At 51.5% G+C, this 24,590-nt stretch overlaps 2 protein-coding genes across 7 annotated transcripts in view; both read right to left on the reverse strand.

Moving 5' to 3' along the window:
* The window catches only part of Nckx30c (solute carrier family 24 member Nckx30C), a 79,307-nt gene extending 57,491 nt beyond the window's left edge, over positions 1 to 21,816 (reverse strand). For 3 of the 6 annotated variants that reach the window (XM_076321691.1, XM_076321692.1, XM_076321690.1), the window contains exons 1-2: positions 19,623 to 21,816; positions 8,125 to 8,148 (exon numbers count right to left, since the gene is read on the reverse strand). In XM_076321691.1, the coding sequence (XP_076177806.1) occupies positions 8,125 to 8,148; positions 19,623 to 21,212 (1,614 nt within the window). In that variant the 5' untranslated portion in view covers positions 21,213 to 21,816. The remainder of the gene's footprint in view (positions 1 to 8,124; positions 8,149 to 19,622) is intronic. The other 3 variants (XM_076321696.1, XM_076321695.1, XM_076321693.1) reach the window with 1 other exon arrangement.
* On the reverse strand, positions 21,535 to 22,480 carry LOC143151823 (uncharacterized). The gene is made up of 3 exons (XM_076321265.1): positions 22,325 to 22,480; positions 21,754 to 22,265; positions 21,535 to 21,656 (listed from the first exon to the last, which is right to left on the reverse strand). The coding sequence occupies exons 1-2, from the start codon at positions 22,478 to 22,480 to the stop codon at positions 21,816 to 21,818; spliced, it is 606 nt and encodes a 201-aa protein (XP_076177380.1). The 3' UTR covers positions 21,535 to 21,656; positions 21,754 to 21,815.
* Between the last annotated feature and the right edge of the window lie 2,110 nt (positions 22,481 to 24,590).

Raw genomic sequence — 24,590 nt, forward strand, 5'->3', positions numbered from 1 at the left:
GTTTAAAGATTCAACGCGCTATCGAGTTGGATCGTCTCGACTGGCTCGAAGGTTACTCACCAACGAGTGTCGTTCGCTATGAGCGGAGGATCGAATTCAAACCATCGAGTTCGATCGTCTCGTTCGAACGAGAGATCGATCGATTATTATTTCGAAAGAGCGAAAGAACGACTCGACGCGAGCGAAACGCCGTATTCGAGATCCTTGCACGCCGAGAGGAATCGAACCGAGAGACAAGAGGATCGCGAGCGTGCATTGTCGGCGCGTCATCGCGCAAACACGCGCCTCGATCGAAAGGATACGTCTCGACGCGAATATAAACCGGGATTCTCGAAGCTCAACGCGATACGCGCGTCCTTTATTTCTTTCTCTCTCTCTCTGCTCTCTTCTCGCGCGAAACGCGTCTCTCCAAGGGGAAAAGGATCGCGTCGAACCGACAAGGGCGTAGGCGTTTATCGTCGTTGGCAATATTTCAAGAGGCCCACTGTTAAGTAAACACGAACGAGTGGGCCAAGCGAGTCGGGACCAATTCATCCGGATCTCGGTTCTTCGTCGTCGCGCGAACAATGGACCGCGACGATTGTCACCGACGTGTTTCGCAACCAGTCGCCAAGGACGAGGTTGTTCCCTGGGAAACGAAGTTTCGAAGCACCGCGGGACCGCGGACGGAAAAAAAGAAGAAAAAAAATAGAAGAAACAATTCGTACGGTTGTTTGGAAATTTTCTGTAGCCGAGGAAGAAACGAAAGCTAACTGGTTTCCGCTCGTTGGATATTCACGGAGAAAAGTTTGTTCCGCCTTTGGCGCAACAACGTCGCCGTCCGAGTTCTCGTTTCCCGAGAATTTGTTATTTCTAACGAGCTCGATACGGCTCGTTCGTCGAGGTAATTACACGCGTCCTCGCGGCGTGTACTCTCGGAGAGGTTCTACGGTGTGTATACGAGCAGCGTCGGGTAGTCACAGGTGGTGGATACGGAAACATCGAAGCTAGAGATACCTCGACGTATCCTCGTTGTTCTCCGACGCGGACAACGCGTTTTCGATACTCGCGAGATCGTTCGCGAACCCGCTCCTGCACCGAGCCCGTGCACCGTATCGACGAGGCCTAATGCGGCGCAAAACAGCTTCGAAATTTGAAATTACCAAAGTCATCGGTGAAGATAAAAGCGTTCGACGCGTGTCGATGACAGATGTCGCGGTGTGACACGGCACGAGGGTATTCCCGGCTGTCTCTCGGATCCTTTGTTTCGAAGGCGGGATTGACGTAATTGAACGAACACGCCGCTCAAAATATTTCACTCTGGACGGCAAGTGGGTCAGACGACGAAAAAATATGACACATTCGACGATCCGATGGACCGAGACCGGTTCGAACGAGGGAGAAATTTGCAATTCTTTCATCGTCGTTTAAAAAGCGGAGAATAACCGATGGATAGAGAGTTGACCGAACGAAATGCAAATCTTCGACGAACCGTGGACGAATCTTCTCGTTTCGAGCGTTCTCCTCGTTCCGTATCGCATTCGAGGGCTCGAAGCGTTCTTTCGAGAAAGATTAGCCCGGATATTTTTCTTGCCCCCTCTCGCGAAGATAATCGTTCCCGTGTGGGGTCCGGTGGATGCCAACGAATCGAGATAGTCTCTTCCCGATGTGAATGGAACCACCGAGCGATGTTAAAGCACCGAACACACAGACGAGGGGCGAACGTCAGCGTGGCTGGCACGCGGTCAGACCGGCCACTCTGCCGGAATATATTCGTAAATAAACGATAGGCTTACCACCGAGTTCGATTCACCGTCCTCGCGGCCCTGTTTGACCGGTGACGCGCGCAGGACACGTTCGCGCGCGTCGTCTCTAAGCTCTCCTTCGAGTTCCACTCGGAGATACAACGTCGATTGTTTCCACGTCGTCGTGCAACAGACACCGTATCGAGCAACCGCGCCACAATATGTCAATTCATAATTTATCCCTCGTAGGCGTCCGACGGTTCGTTTCCCTTTTGTCGCGCCGACTGAAACACGGTCGCTCGGGTGTTTCACGCGAACGAGAACTGACTCGCGCGTCACTCGAGTCGATCGAACGATAGACGAAAAAAAAAAAAAAAAACAAAACAAGAAAAACGGAAAGAAAAAAGTCGAGCGCCCGATACGGTTTCCGTCGAGCCGAACGACGAGAACGGACAAAAGCGGACACGCTGGACGACGATTCGAACTTTTATTCCCGTGCTTGGACGTCGCGAACGTTTCTCCACGCTCGACGAATAACGGAACGTTAACCGGTACGGTACAAACTATTAACTGTCAGCTCTTGAACGCGTTCCGCGGACATTTATGGGGAACACCGAGCCGCGACTCGACTTCTTCCGTACGAACCGAACGCGACCGTATCGATGACACCGTAGCCGACGCGACCGCGATACTGGAGCCCGTCTAATTAAATGGCCAACGCGCGTCCGATTCGACGGACAAAGTGTCGCCACCGTGTCATTGTCGCCGCTTTGTTGTCGGCTCGAGTGCGTTTCGCTGACGCGGATCGACCGATCCGTACACCGTTTGCGTAATTCGCGGCTCCGAATGCCCGACGTTCGTTGCGAACCTCGATTTTTTCTCTTTTTTTACAAAGCTTTCGACCCGCTCGATCCGTTACCGACCGACCGCGAAACCACCTAGGATTTTCCAGCGTGACATCGGGAGAAGAATTTCAAGTTCGAGTTCGTAGATTTTCCAAAAATTAAATACGAAAATAATAGCACGTATCGGTGTACGGTTACGTTTCGCGCGTATCGAAGACAACGTCCGAAATCGAGCCACAGCGATCGTGTAACGTTCGATCGAACGCGGAACGATGAAACTTTAATTCGCTCGTTGCGAAATACTTCGCTCCGCGATTCAAAGGCCACGTTTTATTCAACGAGCCACGGGTAAAAAAAAGAAAGTTGCTCGTCTTATGTTCGGTGTACGATAAACGTTTCGACCTTGGCTTCGGGTCTCGTTCGCGTTATAAATGTTCGCGAATGGAAAAATTAACGACGGGCGAACTTCCGTCGATACCGCGAGGTCGACGGGTGAACGTTTCCGAAACGTAATCGTTAAGTTCGATACGATTACGAATTCGCGTCTCGAATGGAGAATCGTTGACTGGTATCCTTCTACGTACGTATCGGAAAATCTATCACCGCGTTCGTGGAGGAAACGAAAGTGGAAAAATATTACGAGGATCGAGGAAGGCGAAGCAACGATCTTCCCGACCGTTAACGAACAACCGGTGCCACTCGAACGACTCGATGGAAAAGTTCGGCTCGAAAACGGAGCCAGACCGTGGAAACGAACGATCGAACGAGCCAACGAGAATTGAAAAAGGAACGCGGAAAACTGGACCGGTGAATTGAACTCCGGTGCCCGGTGAATTTCGCTCGACGATTTGTGTCTGGTTCGGGGAATAAGAGCGAAAGAAAAGAAACGGTTCGACTCGGCGGGGTTCCGTCGGATCCTGTGTTCCGCGAAGCGGTGAAAAAGCCTGGAAAACCTTTCGAAAGGAAACGATGCTTTTTGGGTCGGCCAGGATTACGATTTCCGTCTCGACGGGACGTCTCACCGAGCCGTGATAATAGAGCTTATCGCGAGCAACCGGCCGGCCGGCCGGCATTATTTAGACACGAAGGGGGAGGAGACGAGGTGAACCACTCGAGGTCCCCACTCGGCAAGTTTCCGCCAACTATGGCTACTTTGGCTCGCGAAACTCTCCGTCGAACTGTCTTCGAGGTCTTCCCGGCTTCGAATCGGCTATCGGGCCCGATGGGGACGCGATTGCGCAACTTTTACCGCCGACCTAGTTCCTCCGTCTCTGGAAAATCATTCGTCGTAACTTTACTCGCATAGAACCGCGCGACAAAGGAGAACCGCGCGCTCGAATTCCCGGCAAATCTTATCGTGACCCTCCTTTCTACGGATAAGATTCCACCATCGAGACGATACATCCGCTCGAACCGATTAGATCGAGGAAAATAGTCCCGGCGATGCTCGGTGAAACGGGACCATTCTACTCCTCGGTCTATAACCGGCGAATGTAATCGCGAGACGTATTATTTGGAAAACAATTTTTCTCCGGGAAGAGAGCGTTTCGACGTCTCGAAATCCGATTAAAGTTTTTCGGAAAAATTCTTTCTTTTTTTTTCTATTTTCTCGATAGTTGGCGGACTATTTTGGAAACTAGTTTACGAACGCGTCCCGGAAAATATCGCGACGCGTTCGTCCCTGTTTATTTTTTAAACAAACGTTCGACGATACGCGCATCGATAACGGGAGAAAATCGATTCGAACGACCACAGACGAGATATCTCGATTCATCGACCCGAATATTCGATTATCCGCGCGATTGAATTTTCCGCGCCGTCTGACGGGAGTAAATTTCTTCGTAGCGAGCCGGATGACCTGCATCGATCGCGGTATGCGACGACTTGACGGTGCTGCGGTTACCAAAACGAATCACGTCACGGTTAATGTCCAGATTTAATGTCCGAACGACGGTTTAAATCCGATACCGGTTACGGGATTAACGGTGTACGTCGATCGTGGATCTCGCGTCGAGATCCATCGTTCTCGATCGAGTAATCTTCCTTGTCCGTCGCGCGTAATTTAAAAGCTTCCCTTGCATAGCTGGGATAAAGGAAGATGGGTCCTGCGAGGAGTCGCGAACCGTATCGAGTCAGACTTCGTACCTGCAGTGGATTAAGACCGTGCAAAAATTACTCGACGCTCTATACACCGAGAAAACGAACGGTTGGTCTTTACAAGGGGTTACGGACCGTATCGAGTCAGACTTCGCGAAGCCTGCAGTGGATTAAGACCGTGCAAAAATTACTCGACACTCTGTACGCCGAAAAACCGAACGGTTGGTCTTTCCAAGGGGTTACGGACCGTATCGAGTCGGCCCTTTTGGTCAGACTTCGAGGAGCCCGCGGTACGTTACAAAAAGAGTTAGTACAGTATTGGTCGGATTGACGGATAGTGCAGTCATTTACCTTTTAAACGAGCGTGAGAGCATTAAAGCGCGATGATTTTCAACGATGTTAGAGCCATTATGTAGCAGTAGCGCAGACTGCTCGTCTGACCATAGACGGGGGTCACACTACTCGTCTGAACATAGACAGGGGTCTTACTACTCGTCTGAACATATACAGGGGTCATACTACTTGCCTGAACATCGACAGTGGGTCGTACTACTTGCCTGAACATAGACAGAGGGTCATACTACTCGTCTGAACATAAACAGGGGGTCATACTACTTGTCTGAACATAGACGGGGATCACACTACTTGTCTGAACATATACGGGAGTCACACTACTTGTCCGAACATAGACAGTGGTCACACTACTCGTCTGACCATAGGCGGAGTTTACACTACTTTGTCTGACCACTGACGTGGTTATACTAGTTGTCTGAACATAGAGCTATACTACTCGCCAGGTCGTGGACGGGATTATGCTACATGTCCGGCCGTGGACGGGTTATACCACTCGTCTGATCTTGAACGGGGTTATGCTACATGTCCGACCATGGACGGGGTTATATTACTTGTCTGGCCATAGACGGGTGTTATACCACTTCACGTTTGCGGTAGATTAAGACGGACGCAAAAATGACTCGACACCGTCCACATATTCCTTACACACGACACTACGTTTCCCCTTATCCGGAGAATTATCTTTCCAGCTCCCAGCTATATGTACATTCCCCTTAACACGGAATCTGATCTTTCCAGCTCCCTAGCTCGCACCGAACGCTGCCACGTAATACACAAGGCGATACGTGTAGCTCGCCCACCCTGTTCTCGTTGTTATTTTCGCAATAATCGAGCCACACGGGTTTAGTTATAAGGTAGAAGATATTTGCGGACACGAGGGGTTGGAACACTCGGGATACACCGCACCTAGATCGATACCGATCGATTCGGGGTGGTCGACGATCGGAGTTTCGGACTCTACTTGAACACTATTCGCGAAGAACGATCCAACGGAGGGTAATTCCTCGAGAACCGAAGAATCGCGTAAATTAACAACGCGTAAACTTTTTCTTCGGTCGTAGCTTCGCGAATCGATGCACGCGGTGTACGATCTATCGAGCTACCACGGTGTTCGAAACGAAAGAACGAACGAAGCACTTCGATCGGTTGGCACTCGATGGTGTTTTGTACATACGGATCCAAAGTGGTTTCGATTCGTTCGTACTTACCGGGCCTCGCGATGGATGTGTTATCGAACGGAAGATGCGCGCGCGTGCACTTCCAACCGGTCGCGGTACATTTCTTCTTTTTTTTTTTCTCTCTTTTTTTGGCTCTTCGCGCGTGTCCGTGTGCGAGTGTGAGCGTACGGAGCTAGTGAATGTTGCGTGTGTGTACGTGTCTACGTATCTATTATGCGGAAACGGGGTTGAGGGTGCGGATAAACGATACTTTTTTGTCGCAGCTGCCACTTCTCGTGCGCGGAGCGACTTGGCCGCACCGGTGCATCCTGAACGGAAGGGTGCTTGATGAGAGAGAGAGATAGATCAGAGCTGCAGCGGGCTAAAGTCGAACGTGACAATGAGGGCGCGGCTGAGAATCAAGGGGAGAGGGCCGAGGACCGAGGAAGGAGGGTCTGTCTTGTACCCTTGAATATTTATACCTTTCCACGATTCGACTTGCACTCGTTTCGCTCGCACCCTTTAAATTCGATCGTTCTCGCGTCTCGATCCGACCAAAGTTGCTCGATGAGGTAAGATTTTTCAAACTCGCGCGAAACTGAATCCCTTCGCGCGATCGTTCTGCTTGTATTCGATTCTGAGCGAAGTTATCCTCGCATTTCTCCGCGTGCGTCCTCGTAAAGCCAAAACTTCCGAACGAAACACCGCGTAATCGAAACGCAATGAAAATTAATCGAGACGAGAAAAACACTGGCTATTACGAGGACGCGGAACTTCGCGAAGATCGAAAGACCGCCGAGAACGCTGAAGGAGCGAAAATATTTTCCGGGGAGAAAGCCATGGAATCGTGAAATGAATGTTTGCCTTCGATTCTCTTACGTACGTATCTGAAAGGAAACGTTTAGTATACGGAGGATACGGCAAATCTCGTCGTAACGAAAACCAATCGTCGGGAAACCTGTACGATCATTGTCGGGTACTTTTAAAGGGGTTGTCGACGAACACTAACGAAGTAGAAAAGTGTGTATCGGTCGGACACGTTGGCCGAGTTTCGTCTCGAGGCTTTCTCGAAGAGAAACTCGTCCAGTACCGAGAAAATAATTCCCTAGGTTTTCGTCGCGAATTTTGCCGCACCCTGTGCCACGGAATTTGCAACGTGCACCAAAATATTGAAGGAAACATCTGTAAAGAAATAGCGATTAAAGGTTACAGTGATCTACTACGATGAATAGTTCGTAAAAGCTAAGAAAAGGTATCGCTGAAGGAAAAAGAGGCAAACGCTACGAAAGGGGGCTCCGGTTACGAAACGAACGATGGAATCGGGTTAAGCGAACGTAAAAGTCAAGCTCGCGAGTAACAATTCGATGGATCGTTCGTCGACCCGAGAGGAGACACCGCGAGCCAGTGGCGCTTAACGCGTTACACCGCGAGACAGACTCGGACACCGGTGTCGGTGTGTCCTCTGGATCTCCGAGCGACCGAAATGCTTACGAAACGTGCCCGAAACCCTCTTCCGGAAGGACGGGGCTCACAAACGGAAGTCTGGGACACTATCTACCGCGCGATGCGTTCCGAAAGTCGCGTTCATCGACGACGACGAGAGATCGATACTTTTCGGAACACTTCGCGCTCCGATCGTGCTACGGAGGAATACATATATCGTAATACATCGACCAAAGGCATACGACGCGGGCAAAGTGACGATACACAGAAGCATGCACGCGGTTCGTGTGTTTATTTCTTTTTTCTTTTTTTTTTTTTTTATCTTTTTTTTGGTTGCCAAAGCTATGGCGCGATGAACGCGTCGCGATAACGGGCCAGTTTCGTTCGGCGGTAGACCGAGGTATATTCGAGCGGCATAAGTTTAGCAACCAGCGGTGCACGGATTGGCGAAACGATACACAGAACGCGGAAGAAAGAAAAAAGAGATAGGGGCATGCGACTCACCAATGCCTGGGCGGCGCTCTGGTGCTGCAAGCAAGAAACACCCAGTTACAAAATCACAGTAACGACAATCGAGTAGTTGTATCGTTGATGGTTTTCGTGATTTCGCTAAGGCGGCGGCGGTGGCGGTGGCGGCGGCGGCGGCGGCGGCACACTCACACGTATACAAATGCAGTGCTCGCGGTTAAGCGTTTCACATCGATCAACACATTGTGCACATCGAGATCGCGGAGCGAACGGAAAGCGAGGCGGCTCGCGGTCGAAGGTCGCGGCTCGTTCCGTGTAAACCGAGAAGAAACAAAGAAACAAAGAAAGATAAAGAAAAAGAAAAGAAAATCTAACGAAACGGAGAGCCCTTGAAAGTTTTCGATCGTGCGAATAATTGCGACCTTCGATCGACCACGACGCCGCGACGCGTTCGAGTTCGGTTCGTTTTGTTCGCGACATCTCGCAAAGCTTGCTGGAAAGCTGGGAAGAGGATTGGTCGTGTCTTTGCGGCAACGAGCGCGTTTTCGTTTGCTTCGTAGCGGTTACGAGGCCGGACTAGGATCGCGTCGCGGTGTATTCGAGGTGTCTCGATCGATGGACGAACCGGACGCGACGCGGGGAACAGGTACGAGGTCTGGAGTAATTAAAACAAACCGACGGAGCGATTTTCACCGAGTCGTGGTGTTTGCGCGCCGGTGTGTTTGAACGCGTCGATTGGAGCGACCGATCTCGCACGGCCGCGTTTAACTTTTCCTAACGCGAGACTACGCGTTCCCATGTATCGGTAACTCGGCTGGGACAGCGTCCCGACGCTCGACGGTCGTCCCGTTACCGCGAGAACCAACTTTCTTCACCGTGCCGGGCAAATATTCGAAATCGAGCGAACCGAACGTCACGGATCGCGAGAAGTGTTCTCCGAGACTGGACACCACGCGCGCGATAAACGAATATAAAAACGCGGATCGATTACCGATTCCATGCAGCGAGAGTAAATCCAGGGAGTGAATTATCCCCCATGGGGTCCTACGGTTTCGAAATTACACCCGCGCTGGGATTTCGAACACCGCGATCCTTTCCTACCAAGATTTATCCGCGTCGTGTACCGTAAAGCAAACATTGTACTCGCGTTATCCCGTGTACTCGCAAACGGGGACAATTCTCGACGTACACTCGATCGACTGTTATTCGGATAAGCTTCGTATTTCGTCTATCTTCGACTCGCTCTTCGAGAACGAGACACAGTTCTCTTCGATCGAAACCAAGGCGAATGGACCGCTAACAACGTTGAACAACCATGAGCGACACTCGGTAAAAGTTCGATTGGATCAACGCGAAGGGGAACGCGAGGAGTACGCGTATTTGATCGTGCACTCTCTAGCGCGATAAAACATTCGAAACGATACGGCGACCGGATTACACCAACGTACTCGAGACGCGAAGGTTTCGCTTTTAAGCAAAGTTTCGCCGCTGGAAGTTTTCGTGGCCCTTCCGCTCCTTAACGAGAACGGAGGATTCCTTAATTGCGTGTTTCCTCGCGGAGAAACCCCGACCGAGATACCTATAGCTCCCGCTTTGAACGATTCTCGCGGCGAGAACGCGAGGCATCGTTTTTTGCGAAAGTTTCGCCGCGGTTGCAAACGATTTGCTCCGATCGAAACAACGGGATTGGCGTTAAGTTACATTTCGAAGGGATCGGTATCCCTACGAATCGGTAAAGTCGAACAATCTCCGTGGAAAAGAACGAAGTTATTCGCGAAGTTATTCTCGTTGTCTTCCGAGCTCTTCGGACCGTTCACGGTATTCGCTGTATAATTCACGATATCGGAATACATCGGTTGCACAATATTTTCATTTTTTATTAACCTTCTATTGAATAATGCAACCGAACGGGAAGCCAATAAAAGGAATCCGCGCCGAGGAGCGGCCGAGGTAATTTCAACGGATTTGTTCTCTCGCGAAGACATCCAGCACCGGGCTTGAAATTTATTCGTTTTGAATATTGATACGAAGAAATAATTTCCAGAGGTAATTCGTGAAAAACGGTGGGTCAAGACGCGATCGAGTCGAACCAAGAGAACTTCCCGAAACTTTTCACGTTGATGTCTGTAATACTGATGGATCGGGGAAACTTGTTACGCGCTCGAAATCGCTTCGTATCGCTGCTGCTTCTTCGAAACGAAGACCAGGGCCACTCGTTCGCATAAAATCGCTCGCGTTGGATCGTAATTGACAACGAGAGGATATCGAGGAACGACGAAAGCATTAAAGACGAATCTCCAGACGACGAACGCCCGACGAAACCGCGAGAACAATGTGGAAAATTTAACCGCGGAAAAACAATTTTTAGTCATCGCTCAACCGCGAAATAATTGTAAAACGGTAACGTAAATACTTCCGAGCACTTACCGCGCTTCGAGCGAATTTATTTATCTCGTCCTCTTTGTATTATATTTTTAGTAGATCGTTCGATAAGAAACGGAGCTATCAGTCGTTTAATTTTTTCTAAGGACGGCACTACCGTTTCACAAACACGTGTAAAGTTTCGCGTAGATTGATCGATTCGTTCGAATATTTACAGTTGTTCAAAGTTAAAGTGTCGTGGTATGATTTTACAACGAAAGACACGACGAAACTTATCGAACAACCTGGTATTTATCGAGTTCTAAATTAAAGTGCCAAAAATTCGTCGAAACGCGAGAAAACACTCGGAAGAACGTTACGCGATTGATAACTGTTCGATCGGTGAAAAGTCGCGAACGATACCGTGGATGGTGGATCTTTGAAAAATGCTCGGGCATCGCGCGTTTAACCGGAAGTCGGCTCGCAGGGACCTCGAGGCACCGCGTTGAAGGATATTAATTGCCGTGATCTTTTTATCGAGTTCTCGCGGGCAGGCAAAGACCAATACCCTGAAAGTTGACCTGGATTCTCGTCGTCGTTACCAGAATCGATGTAACTAATCGCGAGTTCTGCGCCCGACCGCGATAACTCTGCTCGACCGATCGAACAAGACCCTGGCCGAACACCGCGTCTGCGAATTATTGTCCGATTTAATTCACGAGGATCGTTCGCGAGCCGCGATTTCCATTCCCATCGTCGCGAATCTCGAGCGTTCTCGAGTGCTCGGGATTGGGTCGATCGACGGTTATCGAAACTTTTTACCCTGCTTGAAATATAAGAAACCTGTGTCACGGGGTGGAAGAATACATCGTTTTTACGTTTCGCGGATAAACCACGGAGGAGAGGTTGCTCGTGGCAGCCATCGAGGTCGAATTTTCAACCTGGAATCGATACCGCGAGGAAAGAATCTCGGTTAGGAGGGAACGTACGGTTCGCGTACTCGAAAACTCGCGCCACGAGTATCGAAACGATCCTTGTATCATTATTTCGTTCGTGAAACACAGGTTCGAACGATCGGTTCGAGTGGCGACTCGTCCGACGCGCTAGCGCGCGCTTTTCGTCGCGACGATTTCGTTTCCCGGTTCTCGGTTGGTTCTCGACGCGTCCGTAACGAACAATCGCGAGAAATGTTTTTCTAATTACGACGGTTAATTGTACGCCTGACGAAACGGACTATAAACTCGACCCGCATTGCTCGCGAAGGAACTCTAATCAAAAGTTACGCTTAAATCCGAGCGACGGGCGTCCCTAATTGGAGGGTAAATTAAACTTCCGCTGGGCTCGCACGGTCCGGGACCAAGGGGGATGGAAAAATAATGGTAGGCCGCTTATCCCTGGTGTCGAATCCGCGCGACGCTTGATAAATTCATCGCGTTCGAAATTTTCAAAAGAGAACCGCTCCTTCGGTTGTTCTTCCCGGTGTTTCGTCCCGGCGATCGATGGTAACGGAAACCTTGTTTTTCTCGAGCGCGACTCGCAACTAAAACAAGTAAAAAGCGCAACGCTACGGAACGAGAAAACTTGACAAATGGGAGAAGAGTCCGGGCGCACCCGCTCGCCCGCACCCGCCCCGAACCGAGTTTTCCAACTGCAGAAATAATTTGACGGAATGCATAATGCGAGGAGTTTTCAAATTTACCCAATCTCGCGGCAACTCGATTCCAAGAACCGACGGGGAAGCGGATAAAAACACCGGTGCGTTTAAAAACGAAACGAATCGCGACAGTCTCTCTAATGCAATGTCAAAGCCACGCGCATGGGATCGATTTCGCGGCCGATTTCACCCAGTGAACGATTCCACGATTTTTCGATCATTCGCGGAGGTTTCGATACAGACTTGGGATCCCGAATGCATCTCGCGTCACGATTCTTCTCGACCCTGTCCGTTGCAGTTCGGTGTCTTGGGTGAAACGAAACGTTTCGAGAGTCCTCGCGAGAAGCTCAATTGGGACGATTTCCACGGGAAATTGTTCGACGAAAGAATTGTTCTTTCGGTGGACACCTCGTGCTCGCGATTCGTGCTACATTTCCAAGGATCCCTGCTACTGTTACGGACGACCCGGGCGACTATTGTTCGATCAACTCGGCGCCATCTCGCGACGCGAGCGCGTCTTTCCATTTCCGTGTACACCGTGGCTGCGAGATTCGCGATGCAAACGGGATCAAGGAGAATTCCACGGCTCGATGTAAGACGAAAATCGAGAATAACGACGCTCTTATTTCGAGACGCGGGATCTCCCTGACCCGGTTCCTACCGGGAATTCTGGCCCGCGATCTACATCCCGGAGACCCTCCGTCCCTCTCGGTGGTGTCAGAATCCTCACCGAAATTTCACTCGTTCGAGACGAAACGTTCGCGCGCGGATTTGCGCGACAGATCGAAACGGACGTGTCTCCGGTGCTTACCGCAGCAATCGTCGATGATTTACGAGCGAGGAGACGCGCGGCAACTAATTCATCATTCGACGCGTTCCAAATGCAACGACACCTTCCCTGCAACCCCTCCCTACCCGGATTTCGTGATTCGCGACGGTTCAGACGTCCCGAACGGAAAATATTCCGCTACCCGAGAATCGTTGGAATCCTCGTGCGGACGAACCTCGCGATCGTCTTCGAAACGAGACGATATCGTCCGCGATAGAAATCGTCGCGCGACTCGGAGCGATCTCGAAACGAAGAGAGCGGGGACACGATCGTTTTCGCGTGGTTCGTACTAAAAGAAACGCACACGGAAAAAAAAAGAAAACCCCCGTAGCGAAGGTAGAGAAAATTCAGCAAAAAGGAGAAAATATCCGGAACGCTCGAGTTTCAAAATTTCCGACCTTTTTATTCCCCCCGCTTTAATCTTCCCGCATCGGTTCGCGTACCGTTGCGCAATTTTTCTCGTTTTATCGCGGAGCGATTGAAGTTCGTGAAGAGGACTGACTGCGTACAACCGATCGATACGTTCGTTAAACGCGTTAAACCGCGCTCGCGCAGCTACGATTCGCTCGCTCGAATTCGCGACCAACGACCAACGGTGTTACAACAATACGATTTCGAGTCGCGTAACCTTGTATGCACCGGGAGCGGTTCCGTGTCCTTAAATCCTGCCTGAATTTCGCGTCGCGATCGGTTCGCGTGTTCGCGTGATTTCGAGGTAACGATTGGACGAGAACGGACTCTCGGTTGATTACGTTATCAGCGTGCACGTGGAAAGATAGAAATCGGTAGCTAGTCGGGAGAGATCCGCGCCGAGCGGACTGGACCGAGCCGATCCGATACCGGTTAACATTTTATGTAACGCAACGAAGAAGAGCGAGAGGGTTTAGCGGACGATCGCTCGACCCGTCTCGACGGTTGTAGTATATCGTCGCGGCGAGGTTAAGCGCGGAAGGGCCTCTGTCGAATCGATTCGACGATGGGTGGAGAGCCTCTGCAGACTGCAATGCCGTAGCTTCCCCGAGGAGAGGAAGATTTCACGAGGCGGAACCGCCACCGGCGACGACGACGACGAAGACGAAGACGACGACGACGACAGGGAAAAGATGGAAATGGAAAAGAGGGAAAAGATGATGAGACGGTGTGCGAGAGCGCGCGTTCCGAGAGACCACCGTTCAACGAAGGAAGCTTTCTTCTTCTTCTTCTTCTTCTCCTCGTTCGTCTTCTCCTAGCCCCCTCGCACCACCGTTTCTTTTACTTCTTTTCCCTCCCGACTTATTGGACGTCTCCTCGCGTTTACTCCCGTGGAAATCCTTCCCGACGACGAGGATTTTAAACTCGTCCGCGAGCAACCCGCTCGTGACCCCGCGCGTTAACGCGGACCCTTTAATCTTTCGATTGCATCCGACGCGAGCCTCGAGCCGCGTTCTACCATCGCGCGTGAACGTTCGCGCGTTTCATTTTCAGCCTGAAAGCATCGAACGGAATTTCCTTAATGCTCCCTGTAGAGAAACACGCGACAACGAGAACACTGTCCGAACGAATTCCCCACCATTCGTTCCGTCCCCGATGTGTTACCGTGTCGTATCGTTCGCTTTCGGTCCTGAATAAACATTTCGCGCGACGCGTTTCGTTGCCTCGCGCCGAGCACGGAGATACGGGAACATTCTACCGCGAATTACAAACTCGGATCGTCGTCCATGCACGGTGAACACCGAAAAACGACACGGTTTCCGGTCGGTGGCCGAAGCAGATGATTCTGGAAGCACGCTCGCGGTACTTTTGTATCGAGCGATGCAAAACTATCTACTCGAAGAAGCAAACTGCCACGAAAAGTACAGCGCACGCTTCTTGAGGTAAGAATTCCCGTGCCAGGAATGATATTCGTGAGAAAGTTTGAAAAAAGTGTGTCGCGTGTGCTTGAAAAATGCCACCGATTTGTATGCAAAGTATAAGGGCGCAAGCGATAGCGTCGTCTCGAAAAATCGATTTATTTCCTCGAGAGGAATAGTCCGTTGGTACCACGTGCACTTGGAACAGTCTTATACGGGGTAGTCCAGTAACCGAGAGCGTTTTATTATGTATTTCAACGACCTTCGATGACCTTTCGTTCGAGGTAATCGCTTGGCTATCGGAAGGTACGAGTATAGCGTATCGTTTTTCAGTCTTGGACACCGTTGTACGTCGAGGGTGAAATCGTAACAGTTATCAACGACGATTCTCTGCTTCCGCGTTGCTTTCGTCTCGCGAGTTTCCCTCCTTTTGCTACGGTTTCGAAAAAACGAAAGCGTCGAATGATGCGCAAACGCGACACAGTTTCGTAACGAAATTAAATCGGAATATCTCCGCGCGCGAGCGCTAAATTCCGATCAGGGGAACTCTATCTGTATACAATTATGCAGTCATTAGCGTGCCGAGCGGCCGTTTTCAGCGATCACTAATCAGTGTCAATAAGAGAATTATATTTCACGCCGCGGACGTTGCGTCCGATCGACGCCCGCGTTTCCATTGTTTCGATGTATCGAGCTCGGGTTACGAGATGAAATAAAAAACACGGAACGAGAGTATATCGTCGCGTTGAAATTCGCAAAATTGACAAAATCGTGGGACTCGCGACCTTTCGATACACTCGATACCGTGCGTCAAACTTTCGAACGCGTCTCGGACGGTTGCGCGATCGATCGACCTAAAATTTATCCAAACATCGAACCTACATCCCGACCGGATAAAAACGCAGACGGTGCCAAAGACTGAATATTTCCGATCGAAGCCATTTCCTCGACCTTTGAAATTCTTGCTTCGTAAAAGCAGATTCTCTCGTCTTGCGTTACCGAATGCGAAAAAGCAGCAACGGAATATCGTTTCGAAAAAAAAAAGTACTACGTTGCTCTAAAGTCTATCGTACAAGCTGTCTAGCCACTACCAGCGATCGTTCGATCCCGTGGAGAAAACTGTTGGCGAAGAAGCGTCGATTTTCGAGCCGAAATCGCGAACACGCGCTAGCGGACCGAATCGGACGCGATTCGAAACGGTGGCGCGAGCAAAGAGGAGACGAGACAATTTATCCGCGGTAATCGTCGAGATGCTCGGATAGCGCGTTCAGAATCGTGACGGCTTTTAAAAATAACGAGAACGCCGACAGTCGACCGCTTTGTCTTCGCGACAGCGCGATCGTGCGCTTCGCTGGTTTATCAGCCGCGATCTGGATAACGCAATTAGCGTTACGACACGGTCTCCGCGGCGCGATCCATCTTCTCGACGCGCGAATAAAAATTTCTCACCCGGAGTCAGCTGCTCGAGCGCGAAAACGTAATCGTCCCGGCAAAATATTATGCAACGCCGTTGCATTACGAGCGAACGAGCGAACGAGCGAACGAGCGAACGAGCGAGCGAGCGTGCGCGAGCGTCTGTCTCACCTTCCGCGTTTCAACGTGCACGAAACGATAACAACGAGCATCGTCGTCGAGCGCCGGAATATCGATTACGGCCGATTCTCGGTCGCATCCTCTAATTGAGGATCGTCCTTTAACGTTGCATAACCGAGCGCACTGAACGAGATACGTCTCGAGTTCGCGCGTATCTACGAACGACTGTATCGCGCTGATACGCGTACTCTGCAGAGTCCAGTGGACGTTAATTGTGAATAATTTGTAAGTCGAAGACATTCACGCGAAACTGAATCGCGTGTACAGTTTCGAAGATTTTATAGAAAATTTAGTAACGAAAAATCGAGCATTGTACCGAAGTATTGTTACGCGCGTTGCATACCTGCACGGTCGTATATACCGAGATCCGTTTGAGCGAATTTTAATCGAGCTTCTATCCACAACTTTGCGCATTTATTTTTTATTAAACATTCGGGAAATGTTCCCGGAATCGTCCCACGTATCCACGAAAATACGATTCACAAACCAAAGGGTTCGTCGATACGATAAAGCGATCGGAAAAGCTCGTGGCTTCTTTATCAACCGCGGCGCTTTTTCTCGAAACTTTGCAAATAATTCGACACCGATCGCGGCTCTTGAACGTCGATTATGAACAATCGTCGAGCGAGCTGCGGACGAAATTTACGACTCGATCAATAGAACGTAAATCCGAATAAATCGAATCGACCGAATCGAATCTTTCACGGTGCAATTAACTTACACACTCGTCAAGGACGGGAGATTTCGATCCATCGGGGAAACCTCTCGACGACCTGGGTCGAATCGATCGATCCTGTCGAACCAACCGAAATCGAACGATCGAAAAACGGAGCGTTGCGAACCGCGGCCGATCCGGTCGCGTTTTCCCCGTGGAGCGGACTTCCCTTTGGAATAGCGTCTCGTTTAAATAAAATATGAACGCGAGAGAACCATTCGGGATCGAGAAGGCAATGATCCGACGGAAAGATAAATGGAACCTAACTGAAAAGTATGTAGCAGCGATCGCGAGAGAGGAAAGAATGTAAGGAAAATTGAAAAATAATGGCCCACCGGATCCCCCGAGCGATCAGTCAATTTGAACGAACTTCGATCTCCACGAGAATCGAAGGAAAAAGTATGTAACGATGCAATAGCTGCTAGAAGAGGTTCGCTGCCGAATTTCCTCTCCGATTGTCTCGATTCGATCTCGAGCGGACGACATTCCGAAGGGGGATGTCGTGTATCTCGCGGAGGTGAGCGTTCAATTTTTTTTTTCTTTTTCTTTTCTTTTTTCTCTCGAACGACGTCGATCCACCCCGAAGGAATCGTGCTCGAGTTGGTATTTATCGGCGACGATAAAGCGTCCGGTGTCTCGTTTCGGTGAAAGAATAGCGAAACGTTAACGATAAATACCCGTTGGAATTTCCCGGTTGTTTGGACGACCGATCGGCAAAGGTCGGTCCGAAACGCGTTTCTTCGTTGCCGAAAATTGGAACAGCCGCGCTAATCTGACCGTACGCGAACCGTACGCCGTGCCACTTTTTCGCGACCCGATTGTCTATGGATGCGGAAGATGACCCGGAAAATAGAGAGAAACGTCGACGGGCAGCGAGAGATAACGGCAGATTGCTCGCAGCACGGTTATACAACGATAAAGAGCGAGTCTCGGTTGCGAGAAACGTCGATGCCGATGTCGATGCAATCGGTACCCTCGCCGAAAAAGGAAATCGAAACGGTGAAATCGAATTTTAAATGCGACACGGGCTCGATAAATGCTTTCAGAAATTTCTTAACGAACGCGTGATTCGATCGAACGTGTCGTATTATACATTCGTTGACCGACAGCACGCGTGTTCAGTTACGAATGTAACTAAATTCCGTTCGAAACTCTCGAGCGTTACTTTTCGACGCGACACCTTTCGTTTCGGTGTAGGTAGAAATTTTCCGTAATTTTCGACGCTGGACCGAACACGGGGGAAAAAGAAATTCGAAAACGGGAAAAATCAAAATTCGAGAGAATTCCAAAGGTAATCGTTTTCCGTTCGTTTTTTTTCTATATTCTTATATATATAGAGAGTATATATATAGAATAAAATGGTTCCGTACGGACCATCGTGTACGAGAAAATTGATTCCGAAATAACGCGAGGATTTGATTAAAATTCGATTTAATGGATCTCGCTACAGACCGTGGCGTTTGTACGCAACGTGTTCGGTAATCGTTGGTAAAAAAAAAATTGCAGCGTGCACTATCGTTATAGTCGATGGTGCACACCGTGTCTCCGGGCGTTTGTTTGTCCTTTTTATTTAGCGAGGGAAAAAAATTGCCACCATTTTGGTGGGGCGTATTTTGGATGAAGCTGTATCGGTACGCCGCGAGATTAAATCGTTCCGCCCATGGGCCGAGAAAAAACGGAAACTGGAACGAAACGAACGTCGTTTCCGCTGGTTTTTCTACAATTCCGGTACAATTCCGAACTGTCTATGCACGCGCGATAAGTGTTCCAATTAACGCGCGCAACGATTTCTCGCACGAATTTTGTTCGTCGAGATCGAGCTTGCGCGTTCTTCCTCGACGAGTTCGAGGATTGGGCGAGACACGATGGACCGGGTGAGGAGAAACGATACTCGTCGATCGAAAATCGAGTGTCTCGCCCACTCCCCTCGCCAGAGAGAGATAGGATTCTCGAAGCCATCGGGGTTCCTTTCGATCGAAAACACGGAAGCAGCGGGGACGATCGATCGAACAGCGATAAACCCGATGTACGGAACCAAGCAGGAAAACGGCCCGTTTGCAAATCCTGTTCCATCGAGTAAAGTACACGGTTGGATAATCAGCCATCTCTCTCTCTCTCTCGGAGATCGACGCGACCGTTCGATTAAAAGCGAATCGAAAGAACGGGCGAAGCAAGTCCGGAACGAGGAATCCCGATAATCGGTAAAACGTGGCCAATGTCGCGACACGTTCGATTCACGTGAGAGAGAGAGAACGAATGCAGCGAACGTTGGTCCACGATAGAAAAGAACGGAGTAGCCGTGCGAGTTGGGCAAATGTCGCTCCTTACGAGAGTGAACGAAAAAAGGAGGGAACGATCGGTAACCGAGGTGATCGAAGAGCCCGTAAAAGGTGAGATACGGTGCGGTGGAGATCGATCTGGCGCGCGTAATAGTAAAAATGTGTATCGATTGACGGGGCTGGTCGAGTGGATCGGTTTCGTTAGTTGCGGCGCGTACGCGTTGTCGAACTGTGTGGGATTAATCGTTGGTGGTTCGGTGTGTACCGTACATACCGAGGGCATCAGCTGATCGGTGGACCTCACCCGGGTCACCTTGTTCCTGTAGACCACTCTCTTGGCGAATTTCTCCATCGGTTGGTTCCACTTCATGAAGCTCACGTACGCCAAATAGAATCCGAATAGCACGAGCGCCTCGTACCAGTGAATATAATTGTCACGGAAGAAGTAGATCAACGTGATCAGACTGGCGCTGTAAAACGTGCAGTCGCGGAACAGGGGCCACCATGTGAGGGAGAGCACCGTACGCGAGAATATTGCGCACATGCCGATCACGAAGAGGATATTGAAGACGGCCGAACCGACGATGGTGCCGATACCTACGTCGTCGAACGACACGAACACGCCGATTATCGATGTGAACAGTTCGGGGGCCGAACCGCCGGCAGCCATGAAGGTAGCACCCGCGACGTCGTCGGCGATCTCGAGTTTCTCGATGATCACGTCCAACGACGGGACGAAGAACTCGTCGCAGACGATCGCCAGAGCGACGAACATGTACACCACACCGATTACGTGAAGTATCACAGCACCGCGACGCCGTTCGTGGACGGTGAACAGATCCTCGGGGAACAGGGGGGCCTTCTCCTCGGTCATGTTGCCGCCGATCTTCTTGTGATGGTGATGATGAATGGAAGCGTTGTAACCGTCTTCCGCGTCCGGATCGAATTCATTGTTGTTGTTGGCGCCGTTCGATAGGACGGTACCGTTCCCCGAGTAAACGGACCAGGGCGTAGCTGTCGTGCTCGTGCTGGATTGCAGAATGATCGGATAGTTCGGCGCTGGTCTGTGTGCCGCGGAGGGCGTGGTACCGATCGCTAGGGCCAGTAGGGCCGAGGCGAACGCCGTGACCACCAATCGGCGCCTCCTGCTCGAGCAGCTGACCCGTTCGCCGCCGGTCGTCACGATCCTCGTCCTCGGTGGTGTCGACGGTGATGGTGTATCGTACCCTCGAGGACGTTCCTCGTTACCGAGTTCCCTACCGATCCGTACCCTGACCGCCACTTGGCGCCTGCTCCTCCAGTACGTAACCCGATTCCCGTCTCTCAAGATCATTATCGTCGACGGTGATGCCGATGCCGGTGTATCGTACCCTCGAGGACGTTCGTCGTCGTTACCGTGTTCTCCGACCGTATCCGCGGTGACCGCCACTCGTCTCGTCCTCCTCCAATATCGAAACCGATCACCGTCTCTCGTGATCATTAGCGTCGCTGGTGACGCCGGTGTATCGTACCCTCGAGGACGTTCGCCGTCGTTACCGAGTACTCCGTCCATCTCCTCCGTCCTCCTTCGTCCACCTCCTCCTCCCTCTTCTTCCTCTTCTTCTTCGTCGTCGTTTTCTTCTTCTTCTTTATCTTCTTCTCCGATATCTTCTTCGTCCTCTTCGTCCAGCACCCACTTGGTCACCTCGTTTTCGTCTTCTCCGACCACCGTGGTCGTCGTCGCCCTCGCCGTCGTCCTCGCCGTCGTCACCGTCGCCGTCGTCGTCATCGTTTCCTTCTCTTCTTCTCTAGCCTCCGTCGCCGTCTCCTCTTCCTCCACCACCACATCCACCACCTCCGCCTCCTCCACCACCTCCTTCTGCATGTCGTATCGTGTTGCGGCGCGGAGGGTGTACGCCAGCAGAGGTACCCTACTAAGGCTGGGTCATGTTGGAACACCGAGGAGCTGCTCTCGCATGCTCCTCCGGCTTCGATGGCTCCCTCCGACGAGCGGACCTACCTTTCACTGTTTTTCCGTTCTCTGGGTTGTTCGGTTGTTCCTCTCTCCCGTTGTTTCTCCGTAGACGAAACCCCTCCGGTGCGTTCGGCGACCAGTCTGTCCGTTTGTTTTCCTCTTGTTGTCTACCGGCTGGTCTTTCGGCCCGCGCCGATGTCTTCCCCTGTGATCCTCGCGCAGTCTCTGTCCTCTGTGTCGCGTTCGTTTCGTTCTTCTTTCTTCACCGAACCGCCCTCCCTCTCTCTCTCTCTCTCCGTCTCTGTCTCTCTCCCTGTCTTTCGTTTGGATTCGAGACGTTCCTCCCCCTCCCCCCTGGAGAGCAACGTCACTCGTATCGTTCGAACGATAACGCCACCGAGAAAACGTTCGTGGCGCGTACTACGATCTCTACGGTACTACTATTACTAACGTTGGATCCTATGGTAAACGCGAAGAAGAGAGTCGTCGATCCGCTCTTCGAGGCGAACGATATCACCGGATATCCCCGTCCTCCTCCTTCTCCTGCTTCCCGGCGGCGTCGTCGTCGCCGTCGTCGTCGTCTTCGTCGCCGTCGTCGCCGTCGTCGTCGTCGTCGTCGTCGTCGTCGTCGTCGTCGTTGTCGTCGTCGTCGTCGTCGTCGTCGCCGTCGTGGTCGCTAGGATGCGGTGGATGGTGCATATAACCCTGGATGGATATACAGGAGCAGCAGAACGGCGCCCCCGCCGCGATGCCCGCCCGCTGCACACTGGAACAACCCTGTTCCGTTCCGTTCCTCCCTCCGCCTCCCTTCCTACCTTTTCCACCACCTTGCCGCGTCTCCCTCCCTGTGTCTCGATCTCCCACCACCGAGGACCCCTTTTCCACCCCCTTCGCCACCGGTTCGCCGTCGGTTTGCCCCTCTTTCGCGTTCTCCGTTTCCCTCTCGTCGGTGGCTCGCGAACCCTCTCCCGTCCCGCGTTTCGGTTCCCTCGTCGATGCTTCTTCTATCTCGTTCGCCCGACATTGGATTCCTCCTCGTCCTCCCCCACCTCGACACCTTCCACGCGCGCCTCCTCGTCCCTCTTTCGTTCAACGGTACACCGTCCTCCGTTTTTCGCTATGTCGTCGTCTTTCTTCTTCCCCCTCCGTACCGTGCACGGTTCGCGAACGGATCGCATCGCTGGTTCCCTCTCGCTCGCTCACGGCGAACCCCTACACACGCTCCACACCCTGTCCGCGTCTCTTTTCCACCGACGCGGCTTATACCTCTTCTTCGACAACACCCACCCTCCCCGTTTCCCTCTCCGACGACTCGGGACTCCCGTTTCCTTCTCGCTCGCGCTGTTTATACTCGGTTCTCGGTGTCTCGGTCCCTCGGTCTCTTTTCGCGGCACTGTCCGCTCGTCGTTCCTTTCTCTTCCACCCTGACCCCTTTCTCCTCGCGTCGACGGAGGAGCCACCCTCCGATATCTCCCGTTTCGCTCCTACTCGTCGGTCTGCACCCTACTTTCCTCTTCGTTCAGCACGAAATTCCTCCCCATACCGTTCCAGCTGTCCGCGAGACGGTGGTGGTGGTGGTAGGTCGTCGAGGTGGGAGCCTGCGCACGTGTAAGCCCCGAGAGTAACGTACGTGTACGCTTCCTGGACGCGGGGTTGCGTGTACGTGTACGCGGGCGCACGCGCAACCCTCGCCGGGGCCTCCCGCTCGATATCGGAGAGTCGACTCTACGACTCTACGCTACGAATCCGCGTATACCGGGTGATCAACGCGATCCTCGTTCGTCCGCTCGTCGGCTGGTCCGCTCGCCGCGTACGGGTTTTTCTCGGCCAACGTGCGAGCTTCCAGTCCCCTCCGCTCCACCGCTCGGCCCCGTACGACGCACCACCGTGACAACACGAGAGGCTGGGGAATCGCCGGGAATGGATCGTTCCTTCTAAAGGCTCTTAAGGGTGCGGGATTATGGTTTCAGGAAATGTCCGACATCTTTGGGAAATCGTTCTCTCCCGTGAACGATATTCAAACGCGCCACCGGATCCTTTATCCCCGACAACATCTTGTATAACTTTTTTCCCCTTCTTGGATCTCCGTCTCGACTCGGACTGTTTCTCTGCGTTGTCTCGACTCTTTTTTATTCCTTCGAACCCGGACCGTAAATAAACCGTGTTCGTTCGGGGTACGCGCGTACGCGATAACCTACACTCGTACTCTTTATTGTTCGCTAGTGCGTGATTACTTCGCGCTGGAAATCCTCCGTTCGCGCGACGATCCGCGCGCACTGTAGCTACGTGTACGGTAAAGACGTTTAACAACGACGTTGGATGCCACCATAAATCAAACCCGTCTCTTGGAATTTCGACGGTACGCAACGGGTGATCGCTGGAGAACGCGACCGATCGTCGATCGCGAAACAGAAGAGAAACGCGCTTCTCCGGGATCGGAACATCCACTTCTCGAAGGGAAGTTTCGGCTCGAGCTATTCTTTTTCGAAACCGGTGTTCAACCTTTACCCAAACGATACTGTCGCGGGTTAGATAACGTCGAAACTTGGAGCCAGCGGTTCTTCCCAACCTTCTTTTCCGCGCACCGCGCAACCACGGCTATCGGTCCTTGACTTTGCGGAAGGTCTATCGAATTACTTCCAAGGAGACGTTCGCAACGGTCGTTTGAGAACGTCGCGTTACGCGGTGCATTAAAACGGAGTCGATCGTTCGTTTTGCGACGAAAAGAAAGCAGAGATTTCAATCGTCGCGTTCGCTCATCCCCCGTCGAAATAAAAATACTTTAATTTTCCCCGTTACTCGTTTTATCCCTTGCAAGTATAACGGAGGCTTTGCGCAGATGCGAGAGCCAACTTCGAAGAGACCGACAGAGATGAAGAAAGACGAGCACGACGATCGTCGGTCGATGAAACCACGCGGGCAATTATTTTTTCGATTAAAAATGCACGAGGTCTGCCAACGCGTGTCGTCCAGGGTTCGAGTATCGCTGGTTGAGAACCGTCGCTTTAAACAATACCCCCAATACCCGGTATCGCTCGAGCGATCCAAGTTTTGAGCTCTACTTACGAGTAAAAGAAATTCTCTGCGCAATGAAACACCCTCGAGATCTCTCCCGCAGAAACTGTACCGGCATCGACCGGCAGCCGACTTCGCTAGATAAAACATGCTCGCGATTTACGTACGATAAAGTTCCAGGCCTCGTTAGCGAACATTACCGCGAATTTCGATCAGATACGTTACCTGAAATAATAACCCACTGTCACCCGCGGAATTACTAGCCACCGTCGT

The sequence above is a fragment of the Ptiloglossa arizonensis genome, chromosome 10, assembly GCF_051014685.1.
Source record: "Ptiloglossa arizonensis isolate GNS036 chromosome 10, iyPtiAriz1_principal, whole genome shotgun sequence".
In the NCBI taxonomy this organism is placed as follows: domain Eukaryota; kingdom Metazoa; phylum Arthropoda; class Insecta; order Hymenoptera; family Colletidae; genus Ptiloglossa; species Ptiloglossa arizonensis.

What these genes read in the sequence shown, in the direction of transcription:
- LOC143151823 (XM_076321265.1), bottom strand. Translation starts at nt 22,480, where the DNA reads ATGCGATCCGTTCGCGAACCGTGCACGGTACGGAGGGGGAAGAAGAAA. An exon ending in AGGACGAGGAGGAATCCAAT is followed by an intron (nt 22,266 to 22,324) that starts GTCGGGCGAACG and finishes GGGACGGGAGAG; the next exon opens with GGTTCGCGAGCCACCGACGA.